We start from the raw sequence: 16,236 nt of genomic DNA on the forward strand, positions 1-16,236 counted from the left end.
GCCACAGATCAGCTGAGCGAACAGGGCGGGAGATTCAGCTTTGCATCTATCAGGAGGAGAAGGGAAGGGGGTTGGGGAAGGAAGAAATTCAGCCCCATCCCCCTTTCCGCCCTCACGACCTCCCTAAGGACTAGAGAGTAGACTTTGGGTGGCTGGGTGGGTAGGGGATCTGACTGCCTCATCAGCTGCTAGTCTAAACAAATCGCTCAGAGAGACTGGTGAAATGGGACCTCCAGCTGCCAAACCCCCGCCCCGCCCCCAGCACCGCAGTGGAGCTACCCCCCTGCCTCTGGCCCTGGCCCTGGGGGAAGCTGGAGTGTCCTTCCACTCTCCAGCTGGGTCCCCTGTCTTGCCCTTCTGGCTCTCCTGTGCTCTCCTCCTAGATTCCCTCTGATCTTCTCCATCTCTCAGCTGGACTCTGGCTTCCCTTCGTCTATGTGTGGCCGAACCACTCCAGAGCCTCTTCCAATCAGGTCACTTGCCTGGCAAAGCCCCATGGCCAGGCAGAGTGGGGACTGAGAGCCTGGCTAAGGCTCACATCCAAACCAGCAGAAAGCAGGAAAACCTAAGCTTCAAGCTCCAACACTCTCTAGCCCATCCTCCCTCTGCTTCCTCCAGCAGACGACCAGAATGAGAGACATCTAGACCCATGTGTCGAACTCAAGGCGACCCTAAGTGACCGAGTGAAGAAAGAAGCCAAAAACCACCAATTTACCCCTTTGACCGCCGAACCCCACGGCAACGGGCTGGGGACGGGGAGCTCACGGCCACTGCCCTCCACTGCGAGCCGCCACAAGGCAAGCCTGGGCTCTCAGCAAGCGCGGTTGCACGAAACACCTTCCACCCTGCTCTGCCCACGGCGCGCTGGACACCTGGGGACGCCGCTATTCCCCACTCCACCGCCAAGAGAAGAACAAGAAACCGCTTCTCTTACCTTGTCGCTGCCTCGTCCTCCTCCTCCTCCTTTTGCCGCTGCCCGTGCTTCTGCTGCTGCTGTCGAGGGGGGGTGGCTGAGCTCCTTGTCCCCCTCCGGCGGCGGTTAAGGTTATTCCTTTCCTTGGATAGGTGGGGGGCTCTTGGGGTTCCCCCGAGCAGCGGTGGGGTGCGCCTGGCCCAGCACCCCGGGCAATCAGATCCGTCTGCTCCTCAAGATTGCAGTTTGCTCTCTGCCTCTTTCCCTCCTCCAGTCACCTTTAAATGCATCTTTTACTGCAGCACCACATTATATTTGCAGATCATAAAATCCACCTCTCGCGCGCACCAAGACCGTCCTGACATTACTGTTTTATGACCTTGACTTATTGTGGTCACCTGGATAATATTTAAATCAACGTTATGGTCTCTCACTTACATTAAACCCGCCAAGAGACGTTCTAGAAAGGCTCTAGGAGATGAGTCAAACACAAAACACACACATCCACACACTCAGCCTCTTTGGGGGGAGGGTGTCGCTAAAAAAAACACTAAAAACAGAAAACCACCCATTTGAGGATTATGATTCTGGAAATTTATTAGGATTTTTTTCTCCATTAAGGAAGCTACATGCAAAAGATACAACATACAGAATATCTTTAAATAACACAACCCCCAGACAGGGACAGGGCGATATTTGGGGGAGGGGCACTCTGTCTTTGCTTCACTATGTTCTATTTTAAATTAAAAAAATTTTTTTTGCTCCTCTGGATGGAATTTCTGAGATGGCAGTGCATGGGGGATGTAGGGGTGCTGGGAGAATGGGAGAAAAGCAGAAAGCAGTACAAATACGAGACTTCAAGCAGATTCTCAGAACGACTGGGAGGTGAAGACACAGAGAGGGTTTGGTGCAGGCGCCAGACGCTAGGACAAACACACAAACACTAGCCGAACTTTCCAAAATGTCTATTTTTCTAAGGAGGAGATGAAGCAAGGAAGGAGCGATTCTGACTGTGCTCTTCGAGATTACGGACCTTCTCTGGTTGATTTTTTTTTCCTCTTTTTTTCCCTATAATCGGGTGGATTCGACCTTAACTTTGCCTGGAGAACGGGATGCTATGTGTGAGTGCGTGGGTGAGTGAGGGGTTGACACACACACCAGCCACACTCCCACCCTCGTCTATGCGGGCACACCACACCCCACAACCCAGCACCCCATTTCTCATGCTTTAGGTGGACACATCTTCGCAGCACGAACCATAGGTCCCTTGAAAGGAGTGTCTGAGGTCTTTGCCTTTTTTGCAGGCGTGTTGCATTTATACTCAGGGAGGAAAAAATATATATACCACCAGGCACAAAGGGAGGAGGGGCGGGGAAAGGAGGGAAGGGGGGGAAGAGGGGGAGTGGGAGGGGAGGCCCCTCGCTCAGGTGAAATTAAAATTGGAGGTCAGTTCCCGGATTCGATTCTCTCGGTTCATTTTCTTGAGTTTCATTCTGCGATTTTGAAACCAGATTTTGACTTGTCTGTCTGTAAGGTTAATGGTCTTGCTAATCTCCAGGCGGCGCTCTCGTGTCAAATACATATTGAACAGAAATTCTTTCTCCAATTCCAGCGTCTGGTGTTTAGTATAGGGACACCTCTTCTTCCTTCCGCTCTTTGCTGTCAGCCAATTTCCTGTGGTGTTTTCTGCCTTTATCTCCTCTGTTAAAAATAACATTATTTACATAAGTATCCCTCGAAGAGGCAACCCTCGCAGCACTGCAGCCTTGGCCAGCTCGCAGTGGGGGCAGCTGAGGGAGCACAGGGGAGCTGTTCTCGCCCCACAGGCCTGGCTGGTGGGGTCCTCTTGGCCTCAAGGCTCTTAGAATTTCTTTGGGGTCTAGACTTACAGGGGAGAAAGACAGAAAGTACTTGCCTCCAACGCGTCTATTAAATTTAATCACCCAATCCACCTTGACCTAGCATGTTCTGAGTACTCCTGCTCTCCCTCGGCTTGCTGACCCTGGTGTGCACTCTAAGCCTCACCAGACCCCGCCTCCTCTCTGTTCGTTTCCAGCTCTGTAAAAATCCAACCAGAAGGAAAAGTGTTTTCCAGGCCTCAGACCGGGTGGCAGAGGCCACCTCGCTGCCCAGAGCAATTTCCAGAGAGCTCTGACCCCTTTCAACGCAGTGGAGGGATGTCGCCCCAGACTCTGCAGGCAGAGGCCATTGCAGCCATCTCTGCACCAGATCCCCAGCCCTGGCTCCCACCTGAAGTGTCACAGAGCGACTCTACCCCATTGGATCTCCCATTGCCAGCTTTTCCTATCCTGGCCATTTCCCCCAGGAGTAACTGAGGCAGGGAGCTTGTGCAGGCAGCAGAGGTCAGGGGCAACAGCCTGGGGCATGCTGAGGAGTCCTCAGACAACTGCCCTGGCCAGAGACCTAAGGTCAAGGGAGAGAGAGATCCTGAGGAAATGCAGCCTCCTGGAAATCTCCTGCCTAGTCTATGTAGATATGTATGCGTGCATGTTCATGTATATTTCTGCAGAGATACACACTCCTACACATATGTATACACACTCAGGGATATGTACACATGTGTCTATTTATATCAGGAGATGCTATAAGTGTAGTGTGTATTTCCCTTTTGCTTATCTACAGCTTCTGCCCCCGGCACAAATTCTTGCTGAAATGAACCAGCCTTGCTCCTCAAGTAGCAGAAGAGACCTTGGCCATCTTTTCTAGGGAAAAACCCAGAGTCCAGAGACCCGAGAGGGACACCCAGCAAAGGACTCTGCTGATGGCTCTGTGCTCTATATCCCCTTCTATGCCAAATGAAACTGCCAGGTTCCTGGATCTTAGCTTGATGGGGAGTGGGGTGGGGGCCCTAGGGGAATCAGGAGGCATCAGAAAATGCAAACGTGAGGCTGCAGTTTAAAACACTTGAATGTACTTAATTCTGTTCCCACCTCTGCACCTGCAGCCTCCTGCCAAATTGTTTAAAGGCTCTCCACATCTAACTCTGTGCCATTTATTTTTTATTGGGGTTGTTGGGGTCTGGGGGAAGGGGAGAGATTACAAATGGGGAGTCTGGCCCAAAGCCCTCTTGCCTCTGGCCTGGTGGAGGCACCAAAATGAGGGGGGCAGGCAAGAAGGGAGCAGGCAGAGTCAGAGGGATTAGTTGGGGTGGGAGGGTTTAGATGGTATGGGGATGGCAGGAGAGAAAGGGGAGCCTACCGGAATGGGGGCAGTTTGAGCTAGGAGGTAGGCTTGTTAACCTTGACTTTGCCTTTGGTGGGGCTAGAACGCAGCTTTTCCTACCCTAAATCTGCACCCCAACCAAGCTCGGGGTGTGGGGAGATGGTATAAAATTAAACTTTTGTGCTGCACACGTGCCACCACCAAGGCTTCGTGAGTATGTGTGCCTCTCTCCCCCTCCCCCTCATGAACACACCCGTGCCCACCTTCTGGCTAGGGTCTCCATGGGCTGATTTGCCAAGGCCACCTTTGATTTGCAGAGGAGACCCAAGAGGCCGAGGGTCTGCCCTCACCCGCCAAAAGAGTGCATGTGCATGTATGAGAGGGCATGTGTGAGTGTGTGTGAGTGTGACACAGGTCGCCTCCGGGCATACGTGTGGACCGAATCCATATCCAAAGCACCATAAGACCCAGGCCGCCCCCAATCTGCTCAGTTTTCACTGTTTCATCTGCCTCTGCACCCAAAGAGCCCTTCTTACACACAGCCTCCAGTAGCCAGTGCTGTGGGGAGCAGGTTTATCCCCTGCCCGCCCCCCACCCCCGCCCGGCCAGTTGGGCCTTTTCTGATGCTTTTTGCTCCAACTTTTCAGGGAAAGTCCCCTCAGCCTCCCTCCACTGCTCCTGTTTCCTCCACATTTTCTCCAGGTGTCAGAGAAGGGTCCTGAAGGCCCCCAGTACCTGCAGCAGAAATGAATCTTGAACCCCGAGCTTGAACTCTGGCTAGGCTTTCCCTCGACACCTAAATTACAATAAAATCCAACTAAAGCCTCACTCCCTTTCAGGAGAAAACCGCTTACCATGCACACAGAAATTTCCCAGCCACACATTTGTAAGCTGCTTTTGGAAACCAACGGGAAAAAATTTTTTTAACGTAACTCTAAAAAAAAGGAAACAAAATTTCAAAGGGGAGACAAAAAACTTACAACATTCTAAATGCCCTGTTCCAACGCCATACGCAGCCTGGGCGTCTGGGGGAGGGAGGGACGGGGCAGCCCTTCACCTCCACCTCTTCCGGCCCCAGAACGGCTGCCAGAGGCCACCGGCCGAGCCAAAAACCGCAGGAGCCCAAGCCACACGCACAAATCAGACCCACAAACAACAACAAATCGCGCCTCGCAGGAAACAATTCTCAACTGGGAAAACGCAGTAAAGCGAAATCCCCCTTCTCCCAAGCCTTTCCTAGTCCCTGGCCCAAGATCGCCATTTTAAGCTTTTTGCATGCTTCTGACCTGAGCGGGGGTGGGGGGGTGGGGGGGTGGGGGTGGGGGGACATCAGCCTCCCAGGACACGAACGCAGAGCAAGCAAACCAAAGCCAGCACGCGCCCGGGATCGGTCCCCCGCCCTGGGCAACACAAGACGCTGCAGGCTGCCCGCCTTGCGCACCACCCCGGTCTCGGCGCCCACGGCCGCTGCCGGCCGGCACCTCCACTTCGCCGCTTACCTTCCCTAGCCAAATGAGGCGCCACCAGCCTGGCGCTCAGCAGGCACGAGTCTCAAGCCGGGGTCGCATTCCCAAGACCGTCCAGGGCCTCCTCGGCCCAACCCTCTCCCTGCCCCCGCCCCGGCCACGAAGACCAAGTGCCCGAGCGTCCCACCCGGGCCACGGCCCAGGCGGCCTTACCTTTCGCTTCGTTATCAGAGGTGTCTGGGCTGGAGTCGGCGGTTTTGGCCCGATCCTTTTCGCTCTCCAAGGGGCTGCCTTTTGGGCCCGCCAGGCTCTGCTCGGTCTTGATCTCATTGGGGCTGGGGGTCTGGCTGTCGGACTTGGGGGTCTCAGGGAAACTCACTTTACCCCGGAGCTGGGGAGACTCCAGATGTTCGGCGCGCGGGTTGAGACTGGCCCGCTGCTCGAAAGGGGCTTCGAAGTCGTTGGCCCCGGCACAGTGGGGCGGCTTGTCCAGCGCGGAGTAGCTCGGGCTGGCGCGGTAGTAGCTGGGCACCGGCACCTCGTGCTCCCCGAGGCAGGACTCCTGCAGGGGGTGGGAGTAGAGAGCTGCCTCGGGGCCACTTTTCGCCCGCTTCTCTGCGCTGTACATGCAGCAGACATTCTCCTCCTTGACACTAGGTGGGTAGGAGCAGGAGGATAGCGGCCTGCCAACAGGTTGTTCCAGGCGGTAGGCGGCTTTGGGGTCGCCCCAGGAGTCCAGCTGCGAGAGGTAGGACGGGTAGGTGTTGAGGGCGAGGTTGGGGCTGCTGCCCTCGTCCCTCTTGGAGAGCGAGGGCGCGAGCCCGCAGCCCCTCATCACCCCGCAGTTGAAGTCACTCCCAGATTGCATATACATGCCTGCGCTCCGGCTATAGCGCTCTCCTCCACCCGGCGCAACCAAGGGCTCCGCGTACGAGTTCGGAGTTACATTGCGAGGGCATGTCATTTTCAGAGAGAGGGGTTTTTAAGGAGCAATACTACTGCGGAGGAGCTGACATCTTTTTTTTTCCCCATCCGGGAGGGGGGGCGGTTGGAGGGGCGGGAGGGAAAAGAAGGGGAGGGGGGGAAATATCAGCTCCATAATTATCCGCGCATTCGGCCCTCACCATGTGACGGCTAGACCAATGGGATTTGAAAATGGCCTTGATGATTCAGACAGCCGTGACGTCAGCGGGGTCAAGTTGTCTGCAGGCGGAGCGCGCAGCGTGGAGTAACAGCGCCACCTAGCAGCCGCCTCGAGGTAGGGGCGCCGGAGCCCTTCCCCGCGAACAAAGGAAGGGCCCCCGGGGCGACTGGGGCAGGAGCGGGGTGGAGGGGGATGAGGGGGTTCTAGGGAGAATGGGGTTTGTTTACCCGGGAAGCAGCCTGTAACTCTTGGGGAGAGGGGAGCGGAGAGGGGGAAAATGCGGGACAGAGTGAGAGAGCGAGGCAACTCGGGGCTCAAAACAGTCACATTCAAACTAAAAGGTCAAGACACGATTCAGGTACTTCTTTCCCTCCTCACCTCCTCTTTTCCTCGCCTTGGCCCCCGCCCCCACTTCTTCCCCTGGGATGGGAGTGGGGTGAGGTTTGGGGGAGGGATCCTGCGGGCAGAGAAAGGGAGAGGAAAAAGTTAAGGAATCCCAAACGGAACTAAAGTTTCTCCTCTCCTGCGTCCTCCTTCGTCGGGCTCGGCCCTTGAGGCTGGGAGCTCAGCTTGGGACCTCCCGTCACGGAAGTTGGTTGAGTTGCAAGTTCCCCGTGGGGACTGACGGGGAATCTCCAGTGTCTGGGGCAGGCCAGGGAGGAGGTCAAGATGACTTCAGGGCTGCTTGGGAGAGGGGGATTCCGAGGGGACTGAGGGGTCGCGGGAGGAGGAAGCCGGCAACCAAAGGCACCGGCTCCCCGAACAGGGAGTGCGGCCTGGGCCTGGCTGGGTGGGCAGCTCCTGGGTTATCAACTCAGGGGCAGGAAGGCTTTGGCCTTGGAGCCGGTTCGGCTGCTTTGCTCCAGGCCCTGGCGGCCCTCGCTTTCCAGTTGACCTTGCCCCCACGAAAACAGGGAGCATTCCCAGAGAGAAGGAGGGAACCCGCGGGGCCTCCGGCGGTTTGGGGGAGTCACGTATCAACCGGGAAACCAGGGCAACGGACGCGACAAAATCCGACCCAGAGAAGTGTCCTTTAACAGAGCGAATGAGCTGGGGGAGCTTTTAGAGGAGAAGACGGACCAGTCTATTTTTGTGGTTATTTTTTTAGTAAAGGGAAGCGAGAAATAAGGGACAAGGTATGTTTCAAATAGTTCTTTCCGTTTCTTCATCGCCTTTCTCACAAAGCGAACTAAACTCTCCACCCTTTCCTCAGGAAACGGAATCTGGAGTATAACTTGTCTTTCCGGTCGCCCCACATTTCCCCCTGGACCGAGCCATGGGTTTCGACTTTCCGAAGGGCTGGAGCCTGGCCGGGAAAAGACAGAGCTCCATACGCCCTGGCGCGGAGGAGTGAGAAGGCTGGATCGCTTCTAGGGAGGCCCAAGTCCGCGGCTGCTAGAAGACGCCTTCGGAAAGAAATCCGCTGAAATCTGTCATCCAGAGGGCGAGAGACAAGGCGCAGGGGTCCCCGAACCCCGGGAAAACTGGAAGAAAATGTGTAATGTGTGACTCGCTGGCAGGGCCAGCCAGGGGAGATTTGAAATGCTTTCGTGTTTTCATTTACAGAGGTCTCCATGGGCTCGGCACAAGGGGTTGGCCCCGGCAAGGTTAGCCTGTTTAGGCCCCAGATGAGACTTGGGACGGCCCCGGTGGCAGTCAATCCAGGGAGCCATTTGTCCCACCCCGCGGGAAACGTGGAGACTTTATGGCCACTCTGTTTGTATTATCTGCGTTAAGTCTTTCCCCACCAGTTTGATCGAAACTGTTCGCTTTTACGAGGACCCAACGAAAATTCCCCATCATATTTATCAGCCGAGGATAAAAATTTAGTATGGGAACTGATATTTTCTCATTTATGGGGCGATGAAATTAAAGACCAAAGCAATTGAGAATTATATGGCTTTGGGGGGGTTCCCTCCGGGGGGTTCCCTCCCCCCTCTTTCACATCTCCTTTATTTTCCTGCCTGGTGTCCCTGTCCCTGGAGTTTGGCATCCCAATCTCCTGCCCTTGCCTCCCATCTTGGGGTCTGCTGGGCCCTCTCCCCCAGACCCAGGTGCCTCTTGACCACCTCAGCTTTTCCTGGTCTTTCTCTCCGTGTTAGGAGCTGGGGGCCGGGACAGCACTCCCTGAGCCTCTCTGCCCAGGCCAGGCTGGGATCGGCTGGGGCTGCGGAAGGTTTCCAAGAGCCTCGAAGGGGAAGGGTCTGAGCCCAGCCCGGGAGGGGTTGAGGGAGGCGGCAGAGTGAAGGAGACAAACTCCAGATAACCTCTCAAAAACATCAAGCCCCACGGCTTAACCTGGGGAACCAGCGGGAGAGAAGCAGAGTCACTCGGCTTTGAGACCTGTCTCCCCTACCAGCCTGACCCCCATCCCAAACTCACTCCTTACCTCAGCCCTGGGTGGGGATGGAGTCGCTTTCAGAATCCTTGCCATTATTAATGGAAATAATCCCCCTGGGAGAAGGAGCCTCGCGCCTCCACTCCCATCCCCTCACAAGAACGAATAGTGTTTAAAGTTGAAATAATTAGAAGTATGATAAACATGGCCCATTAATGAAAAAAGAAATCAAATTCATCAGCCTAAGTGGGACCCCCGGTGGGACAAATGTTTCCCTTTAATTACGCAGGATAAACGCAACCCCGGAGCTGTTAAACAAGAACCGGAAGACGCCGACTTGAATAACTTGTTGGGTTTTTGCAGACTTGGGATTCTGCACCAGTGGAGACTAAAGGAAGGAAGACCTGAGGGTGAGGACGGGGAGAGGGGAGCATTCGTGCGGGTCTGGGAAAGTACAGTCAGGTGTGAGTCCCAGCCCTTCCCCCTTGGGCTCCGTCTTTCCCGAGGCCATGGGCAAAGGCTGTTTCCGTCCTATTGTCCGGGCCTGGTGTTCAAAGGCACTCAGGCTGCCACGGCCATCCCACGGCCATCCCACTTGCCGCCTGCCGCCACTGCCAGGTGCCTACCGGCCAAGCCCCACCGGGCCAAGACCCTCAGGCCTGCACCCCAAGGGAACTGGATTGGGGTCCAGAAGAAGTCTGTGTTGCTAAAATCACCCTGTTAAGCCATTTCCCCAACTTTCCGGGAGTGCTGCATCTATGCCTGACGCCCCGGGGCTCCCTCTTCTTGCCTCAACATGGGGGATGTGAAAATCCAGGGGCTTCAGGCCAGAGCGGGCTCAGGCTGCACCTACCTTTTGACCAACCCCCCCTACCCCGAGAGCTCTGGCCCCCTGTGCCCTTCTTCCCAGTACCTAGACCCTGGAAGTGCAGCAGGGATGACCAGCTGGGCCTCCTGCCGCCAGTGGGACTGTGACCAAGGGAGAGGTGGAGGGTGCGCCTCCCAGACTTCAGGGTGGTCAGCGGGTTCCAGACGGCAGGCTGAGGACTGGGGCGCTAGGGGTCCCCATGTGAAAACAGAAGAAGGAATCTAGTGCTCAATGAACAGAAAGGAACCTCGACTGCTTTCCAGGCGCTAGCCCTCAAAGCACCCCAGAGGCACCCTGATTTCTCCAAGGAAAATTAGTGGAGCTTCCCCACAAGGCTAAGGACGTCATCTAGGAAATTCCAAAGGTGAGGTGAAAAGAAGTAAGAGTGTCTTTCCCTTTGGGATAAAATAATAAAATAAAATAATTATACAGTGTGTGTGTGTGTGTGTGTGTGTGTGTGTGTGTGTGTGTGTGTTGAAATCTCAAGTGAAATGGAAAACAAAATCACACCAGTGGTTAAAATTGCAGGGTTTTTCGTGTGTGTGTGTGTGTGTGTGTGTGTGTGTTGAAATCTCAAGTGAAATGGAAAACAAAATCACACCAGTGGTTAAAATTGCAGGGTTTTTCCCTCTTGTTTTGGAGGCCCAAATAAATCATTCTCTTCTCAAAATTTGAAGGAAAGATTTGCTTTTTTTTTTCGCTAACACCAGGCTCTGCTTCGGCTGAACTGGGAGCAGAAAAATCCCAGGCAAAAGACAGAATGCACCGAAGCCCCCCAAACGGATTTTCAAACAGGTACAAGAGGAAAGTGGGAGGCTGAGGACACTTGGAGGGGCCTCTGGTCTACTCCGGATCTCAGTGCCACCCTGGCGGCAGCCTGGCCATCAGAGTCGCTCTCACATCTGGACGTTGTACACGTTTGCACCCAGATGCTATGAGGTTACCGCCTAGACCCGTATCTGATTTGGAGCTTGATTGTATGTACACGGCCACAAATATTCACTTTTACCCAAAAATGTACTCCCTACGATCCCCACATCCCGAAGTCTGATAGCCAGCACAACTGCTTTCTTGCCCTGCCGAAGCCAACCAGTTATTTAACTTTGCCTCCTGAATTGAAACCAGACAGTAAACACATCCAGTAGAAGCTTTGGGAGGAGGACGGATGGGATGGTGTCCTTGGCGGGCGGGAGGCGGGGGAAGCTTTGCTCCATATTATGGTTTGCGCCCAAGTTGCCCAGTGGGTCGTGTTTCCAGCCGGAGTCAGGGCTGTGGTCTGCCGGCTTACTTCGGAGAAAATCCCACTCCTCCTTTACTGGCTAACTTCCTTTTCGAAGATCTTTGTTTTCCATCTTTTTATCCCCCCTCTTTCTTTCTTTCTCCATCTTCCTCCTTTCTCTTTGTTTCCTTCTCTTTTTCTCTGCAATTCATTTGTTTCCTTCTCTTTTTCTGATTCTTTCTTTCTTGTCTTCCTTAGTTCTCTCTTCCTTCTTTCTTTCTTTGTTATACAATTTATTCTTTACTCTTTTCTTTCCTCCTAAATGCTTTCCTTCCCTCCTAAATGCTTTCCTTCCCCTTGACTTTCTCCCCTGGCTCTTCCTGTTTTCCTCTGTTGCGCTGGGCACTGTGAGGGGGAGAGCACCAGGCTCAGTAGCATCCCTTCCCAGCCCCACTGCTCAAGCTTGGAGTTGACCTTCGCTGGCCTTCAGCCTTAACTCGGCTCCTCACAAGGCGAAGTGTAGGGCTGTCAGCCGCTGGCGGCCAGGGCTCAGCAGTCACTATCAGAGGGGAGGAAAAGCAGGCGCTGGGGCACATCCTGACCAACTCCGCTGGCTCCCTGAAGTGTGCCCAGCTCCAGGGCTTAGGTATCTTCAAGTCCATCACCCCGAAGAAGCCTCATCCACCAGGCCTGTCTTTGGAGAAGTTGCTCCATCTTTGTCCTGACTTCCAGAGATGAACATTAAAATAGTCCCTGTTTGACCCCACTTGATACCCCAAGGCTGGAGCTAGGGGAAATGAAGGAGTGGGGTTCTGTCAGTCCCAGGTGAGGGGCAGATCCAAGGGGTCACTCGCAGGCTTAGCAGTCCAAGGCCACGTCCCTATACAGTTACCTTTGTTCTTCGAGCTCCTGGATTGCAGCCCGCTGGCCTTCCTTCTCTCTCGGTCCTACAATCACTGCAACCTCTGGGCAGGCATTTCTTGTCGTCTTGAATTCTGTCTTTCATCAAACCCTTTGTGGACTTTGCAGGAGGCAGGGTTGCAGGGCTGTGTGTGCAGAGACTCTCCCCAACTTAACAGTCTGAGTCAAGGTTATGGGTTTCCACTTTGTGCAGTGGGTTGAGGGTGTGTGCAGGGCTGTGTGTGTGTGTGTGTGTGTGTGTGTGTGAGAGAGAGAGAGAGAGAGAGAGAGAGAGACAGAGAGAGAGAGAGAAAGAGAGATGCCTACAGGGGAACAAGAGGATGTCATGGGGAAGACCTGGTCTAATTGACATTGTCTGAACTTTGGGGTTCTGTAAGGGTGTGTCTCAACAGCAGAGTGGCTGGGACTTTCCTAGCAGCCCCCAAAGCTGGATCCAAGGTGGACCTCAGGAAGGGTTAATCCCAACCTTTAAGCCTTGTTTTGCCTTAGTCAGAGATACAGCTCCAGACACCCCCCCTCCCACCAGGACCCCAGAACCTCTCTCTCCCCAACCTCCCAGAGACCCTGAGACTTGGTTCCATGGCAAGACCAAAACTTTAAGTTTTTTAAAAAGAGAGGAGGAATCTTGTAAAACTTTTATGCCAAACAAAGTTATAAAAACTTCCCGGGCGTTGCCTTTTCCAAAGGTTTATATGAATAATAAAGAGTGCAGTCGCGTGCACACAGTTCTGGCGGGCTCTGAGTTGGGAGGGTTCAACAAACAGCATTATCCAGCCCTGGGGCAACAGGAAACCCCAGGGGCTGCCCCCTTGAGGGAATATTGGCCCAGAAACGAATTGCCCTACAGATTCCGGAGAGGGGCGGGGAGAGGCAAGGGGTGGCGCCCTTGACTCCCTTGAAGTTCAAAGTTCTTTGTCCTGGTGAGAAAAACCCTCTTTGCCTTCAATCCACTTGAGAAATTATTTCCCAGGTAGCTTTTCCTCCTCCGATTGAGAAATGGCTCCAGGTATCCCCAACTCCATTCACCTTTCAGACACCTAGTCTGTAACTTTCTTGCCTGCCTAAAGCAGAGCTCCCCATCTTCCCCATCTGGGACACCTAGAACCTGCGGGCTTTCTCTCAGAGGCGCTTGGCTGGGCTCTGTGAACCGTCTTCCAAGGCGCCCTGGCATCGTCATCCCCCAGCAACCTGGGGGTCTGCGTGACAAAGAAACACCAAACCCACTTCTCCTTTCAAGTCCCCCAGTTTCCCACTGCACCCCCAAAGCCCATAGTGGGAGGGGGAGGGGCCCAGAGTGCTCTCTCAGCCCACACCACTTAATACCCTTGTAAACTCCCACGTGCGCTATAAACTTGGATTTTTACAACCAACATTCCTCCTTAGCTCCGGGAAACTTTGAACTCGGCCTCGGGTTTATTTACTGGTGTGGGGGGGGATTGGGGGACTGGGAGCTGAGAAAGGCTGGAGGAGAAGAGGGGGGAAGGAGGTTGTGGGCAAGGGGGTAATGGAGTGGGGGTATGGGCTGTGTTGGGGGAGCCAAGACTGTCCACTGCGGATTTGTTTACTATTTAGGGCGGAAGCGTTTTCTAACACAGGCCAGATTGGGTCGTTAAGGGCGAAATGAAACTGGGTTTAGAGGCGCGGGGTGGGGGCACTTTATGGCGGCGTCTAGACGAGGCTCTTTTGTTCCCGGGCAGCGCGACGGCTGGAGGGGATTACCCAAAGAGGTTGAGTCCAGAGTGCCCCTGACCGCCAAGGGGGGTCGGACATCCCGGGGGCCCGAAAGTGGGTTTGTTGGGGGGACAGAGACCTCTTTTTTCTAATTTTTAGAAGGTCACCGAGGACTGGCAGCTTCCTGGGCTTGGATCATAGAAAGCTTTTGTTTTTCTTTCACCATGACACCCCGCCTTCCTTCAGAAATCCCTTCTAGAGCTGGGGATCTTTTCTGGGCTGCACATTGCAGGGAAAGTGGTAGCTTTGGATTTTAAATATTTTTCTCCAAAATCAAGAGCGATTTAGAGATCAGTATTTTGCTTTATAAACAGGTTCATTCTATATAGTTATCTCCATCCTATTTTATTGGAAGCACAGCTGGCAGGCCAATAGCCCTTGTTATGACTAGTGGATAAACATCATACCTAGAGATATCTCTCATGCACAAGTGCACGCACATGCAAACGTGCGCGCACACACACACACACACACACAGACGATCCTCAGCTGCATTCCTTCTGACACTCATTACACACTGACAGTGGTTACACATCTCAGAGGACACAAGCCCTAGATGTGTATGTGGTCAGTTTTACTCCATACTATAGGCAAAAGCGTACACATAATATTCCTTTTCATGTGCACCCATAGGCATCCGACAAATATTTGTGTGTGGGCACATGAGGCAATTGTGGGGTTGTATATACACCCCAGTTTTCAAATTTTGTCTCAAGACTTACATTTACAAATTAGAGATTCAGATACCCCTGTCATCAAAAACGACGGAACCTAGATGCAATAGTCCATAGCCGTGGTGCTTTTTTCTTTCACGCAACAGAATTATATTGACGAAAACATTTTCTTCGAATTACAGAAGAACAGTTCCAAAGAAAAGGGAAAGATGAGCGAATTGGTCCTAAACCTCTGCCCCCAAATAACGAATTTGGAACAGAGATCGCCAGAGTGCCCTCAACGAATGCGCTGAAAGGACTATGGTTATCTTTATACCGAAGAAACATGCAGCAAATATATATATGGATATAGTGACCATCCTCATGGGTCACCTCCTTCCCCAGCGCCCCACCCCAAGCCAACCTCTTACAAAACAAATCTCTGGGGCTTTCCACGCTGGGAGACCAAAGTATAAACATCAGGGTGGCCCCAGCCTAGGGTCTTGTTGTGTCTGGAGGAGCCTGGCCATTTGTGCTTGAGGGGAAGGGGCCCAGCCCTACCCTCCCACCCTCAGAGGCTGGCGCGGTGAGGAAAGGGAGGGGGCTGGTTTCTCCCCCTCTCCCTTCCCTCCCTCAAAACTGTATATAAAAATTCCAATACAGTCTTCTCATAGAGGGAAAAAGAAGAAAAGAAAAAACGAAAGCCCTACCCTCAAACCTACACATTTAACTGCCACAGACGGAGACATCTGGTGGGAGGGCGGTGGAGCCAAGAAAATTCCTATAAATTTAAATTCGATGATGGTTACAATTAACTCCACAACAAACGTGTGCTTAAACGGAAAGCGTTGCTGGGCGTTTGGACGCAGCTTGAGCTGCACGTGAGAAATGAAAGCTTTAAGAGTCGCAGTGGAAAGTCCTTAACTTGAGAGCGGGAGGAAGCTACCGCCACACTCTTGCCCCTGCCCGTGGAGAGAGGGGTGCAGGCCCGCCAGCTCCGGCCTACCTCACCTTCACACGCCTGTCCTCCTCTGCTGGGCTCTGCCCGCCTGCTTCCACCTCCTCCGCCTTGGGAGTATTGAGGGTTTTAAGAGGAGAGGGACTAATAAAAGGGTCAAATAAAATAATAATATTGAACAGAATGAAATATCTTTATTTGCCACCAAAAAAAAAATTTCACAGCAATCCCTCTGGGACAGGAGCCGGGTGGGGATTGCACACGTACACACGCACTCACGCACGAGGAGATGGGTGATTCAAATCTCATTCCAGGCGAGTCCTCCCCATATCCCCTCCGGGTAGAAAGAAATGCTTGTGAAAATTTATTTACAAAAATTCAGGCCTCAGCATGGGGGAGGCATCCAATCCCATCTCCCTACTGCCTCTTCCACCCAATCTTTTTTTTTTTTTTTAAAAAGAAGGTAACAAATGCATAGACTATAGCTATAAATTCGCGGAGTGGGGCACAGCTTGGAAAAAGGTTAGGAAACCTCAACGCACCAATTAAGAAATTTCAAAGGAGGACTCTACACGTTCAAGGGGGAGAACAACTAGGCTTGGGCAGGGCCTGGGCGCAGACAGAGGTAGGACACGACTTTGCACACCTAACACCAGGTCAAAGGAACAGAAATTTCACAGCAAGGCGGGATCACGTTTAGCTGCCCCCTAGCAGTGGGGCGTGGTGGGGTAGGGACGGGGAGCCCGGGAAGTCTCCCCTCGCAGACACGGTGTCCTAGCAGATCTTCTCACATGGGCAAGGGAAGGCTTTCAGTTCAAGGATTGTTCGGCTCAGGCGCCCAC

The 16,236-nt window shown here is 53.4% G+C and overlaps 1 protein-coding gene and 1 long non-coding RNA gene across 4 annotated transcripts; one reads left to right on the plus strand and one right to left on the minus strand.

Moving 5' to 3' along the window:
• Positions 1-1,492: 1,492 nt before the first annotated feature.
• On the minus strand, positions 1,493-6,647 carry HOXC10 (homeobox C10). Its single transcript, XM_007125728.4, has 2 exons — positions 5,776-6,647; positions 1,493-2,614 (listed from the first exon to the last, which is right to left on the minus strand). Exons 1-2 carry the CDS (start codon positions 6,524-6,526, stop codon positions 2,337-2,339), a joined length of 1,029 nt encoding a protein of 342 aa, XP_007125790.1. The 5' UTR covers positions 6,527-6,647; the 3' UTR covers positions 1,493-2,336.
• Positions 6,648-7,392: 745 nt separating this feature from the next.
• LOC114486490 (uncharacterized) lies at positions 7,393-14,726 on the plus strand. 3 transcript variants are annotated; one of them, XR_003680337.2, is made up of 3 exons: positions 7,393-7,842; positions 7,920-10,276; positions 14,640-14,726. It is a non-coding gene; the product is annotated as an uncharacterized lncRNA (long non-coding RNA). The 3 variants fall into 3 exon arrangements; XR_003680339.2 differs by having other exon boundaries at positions 7,396-7,842; positions 7,920-9,454; positions 14,640-14,712; XR_003680338.2 differs by lacking the exon at positions 14,640-14,726 and having other exon boundaries at positions 7,396-7,842; positions 7,920-9,454; positions 10,176-10,405.
• Positions 14,727-16,236: the final 1,510 nt, after the last annotated feature.

This window comes from Physeter macrocephalus, chromosome 6 (genome assembly GCF_002837175.3).
Source record: "Physeter macrocephalus isolate SW-GA chromosome 6, ASM283717v5, whole genome shotgun sequence".
NCBI classification, from domain to species: Eukaryota; Metazoa; Chordata; class Mammalia; order Artiodactyla; family Physeteridae; genus Physeter; species Physeter macrocephalus.

What these genes read in the sequence shown, in the direction of transcription:
- HOXC10 (XM_007125728.4), bottom strand. Translation starts at nt 6,526, where the DNA reads ATGACATGCCCTCGCAATGTAACTCCGAACTCGTACGCGGAGCCCTTG. An exon ending in CTCTGATAACGAAGCGAAAG is followed by an intron (nt 2,615 to 5,775) that starts GTAAGGCCGCCT and finishes TATTTTTAACAG; the next exon opens with AGGAGATAAAGGCAGAAAAC.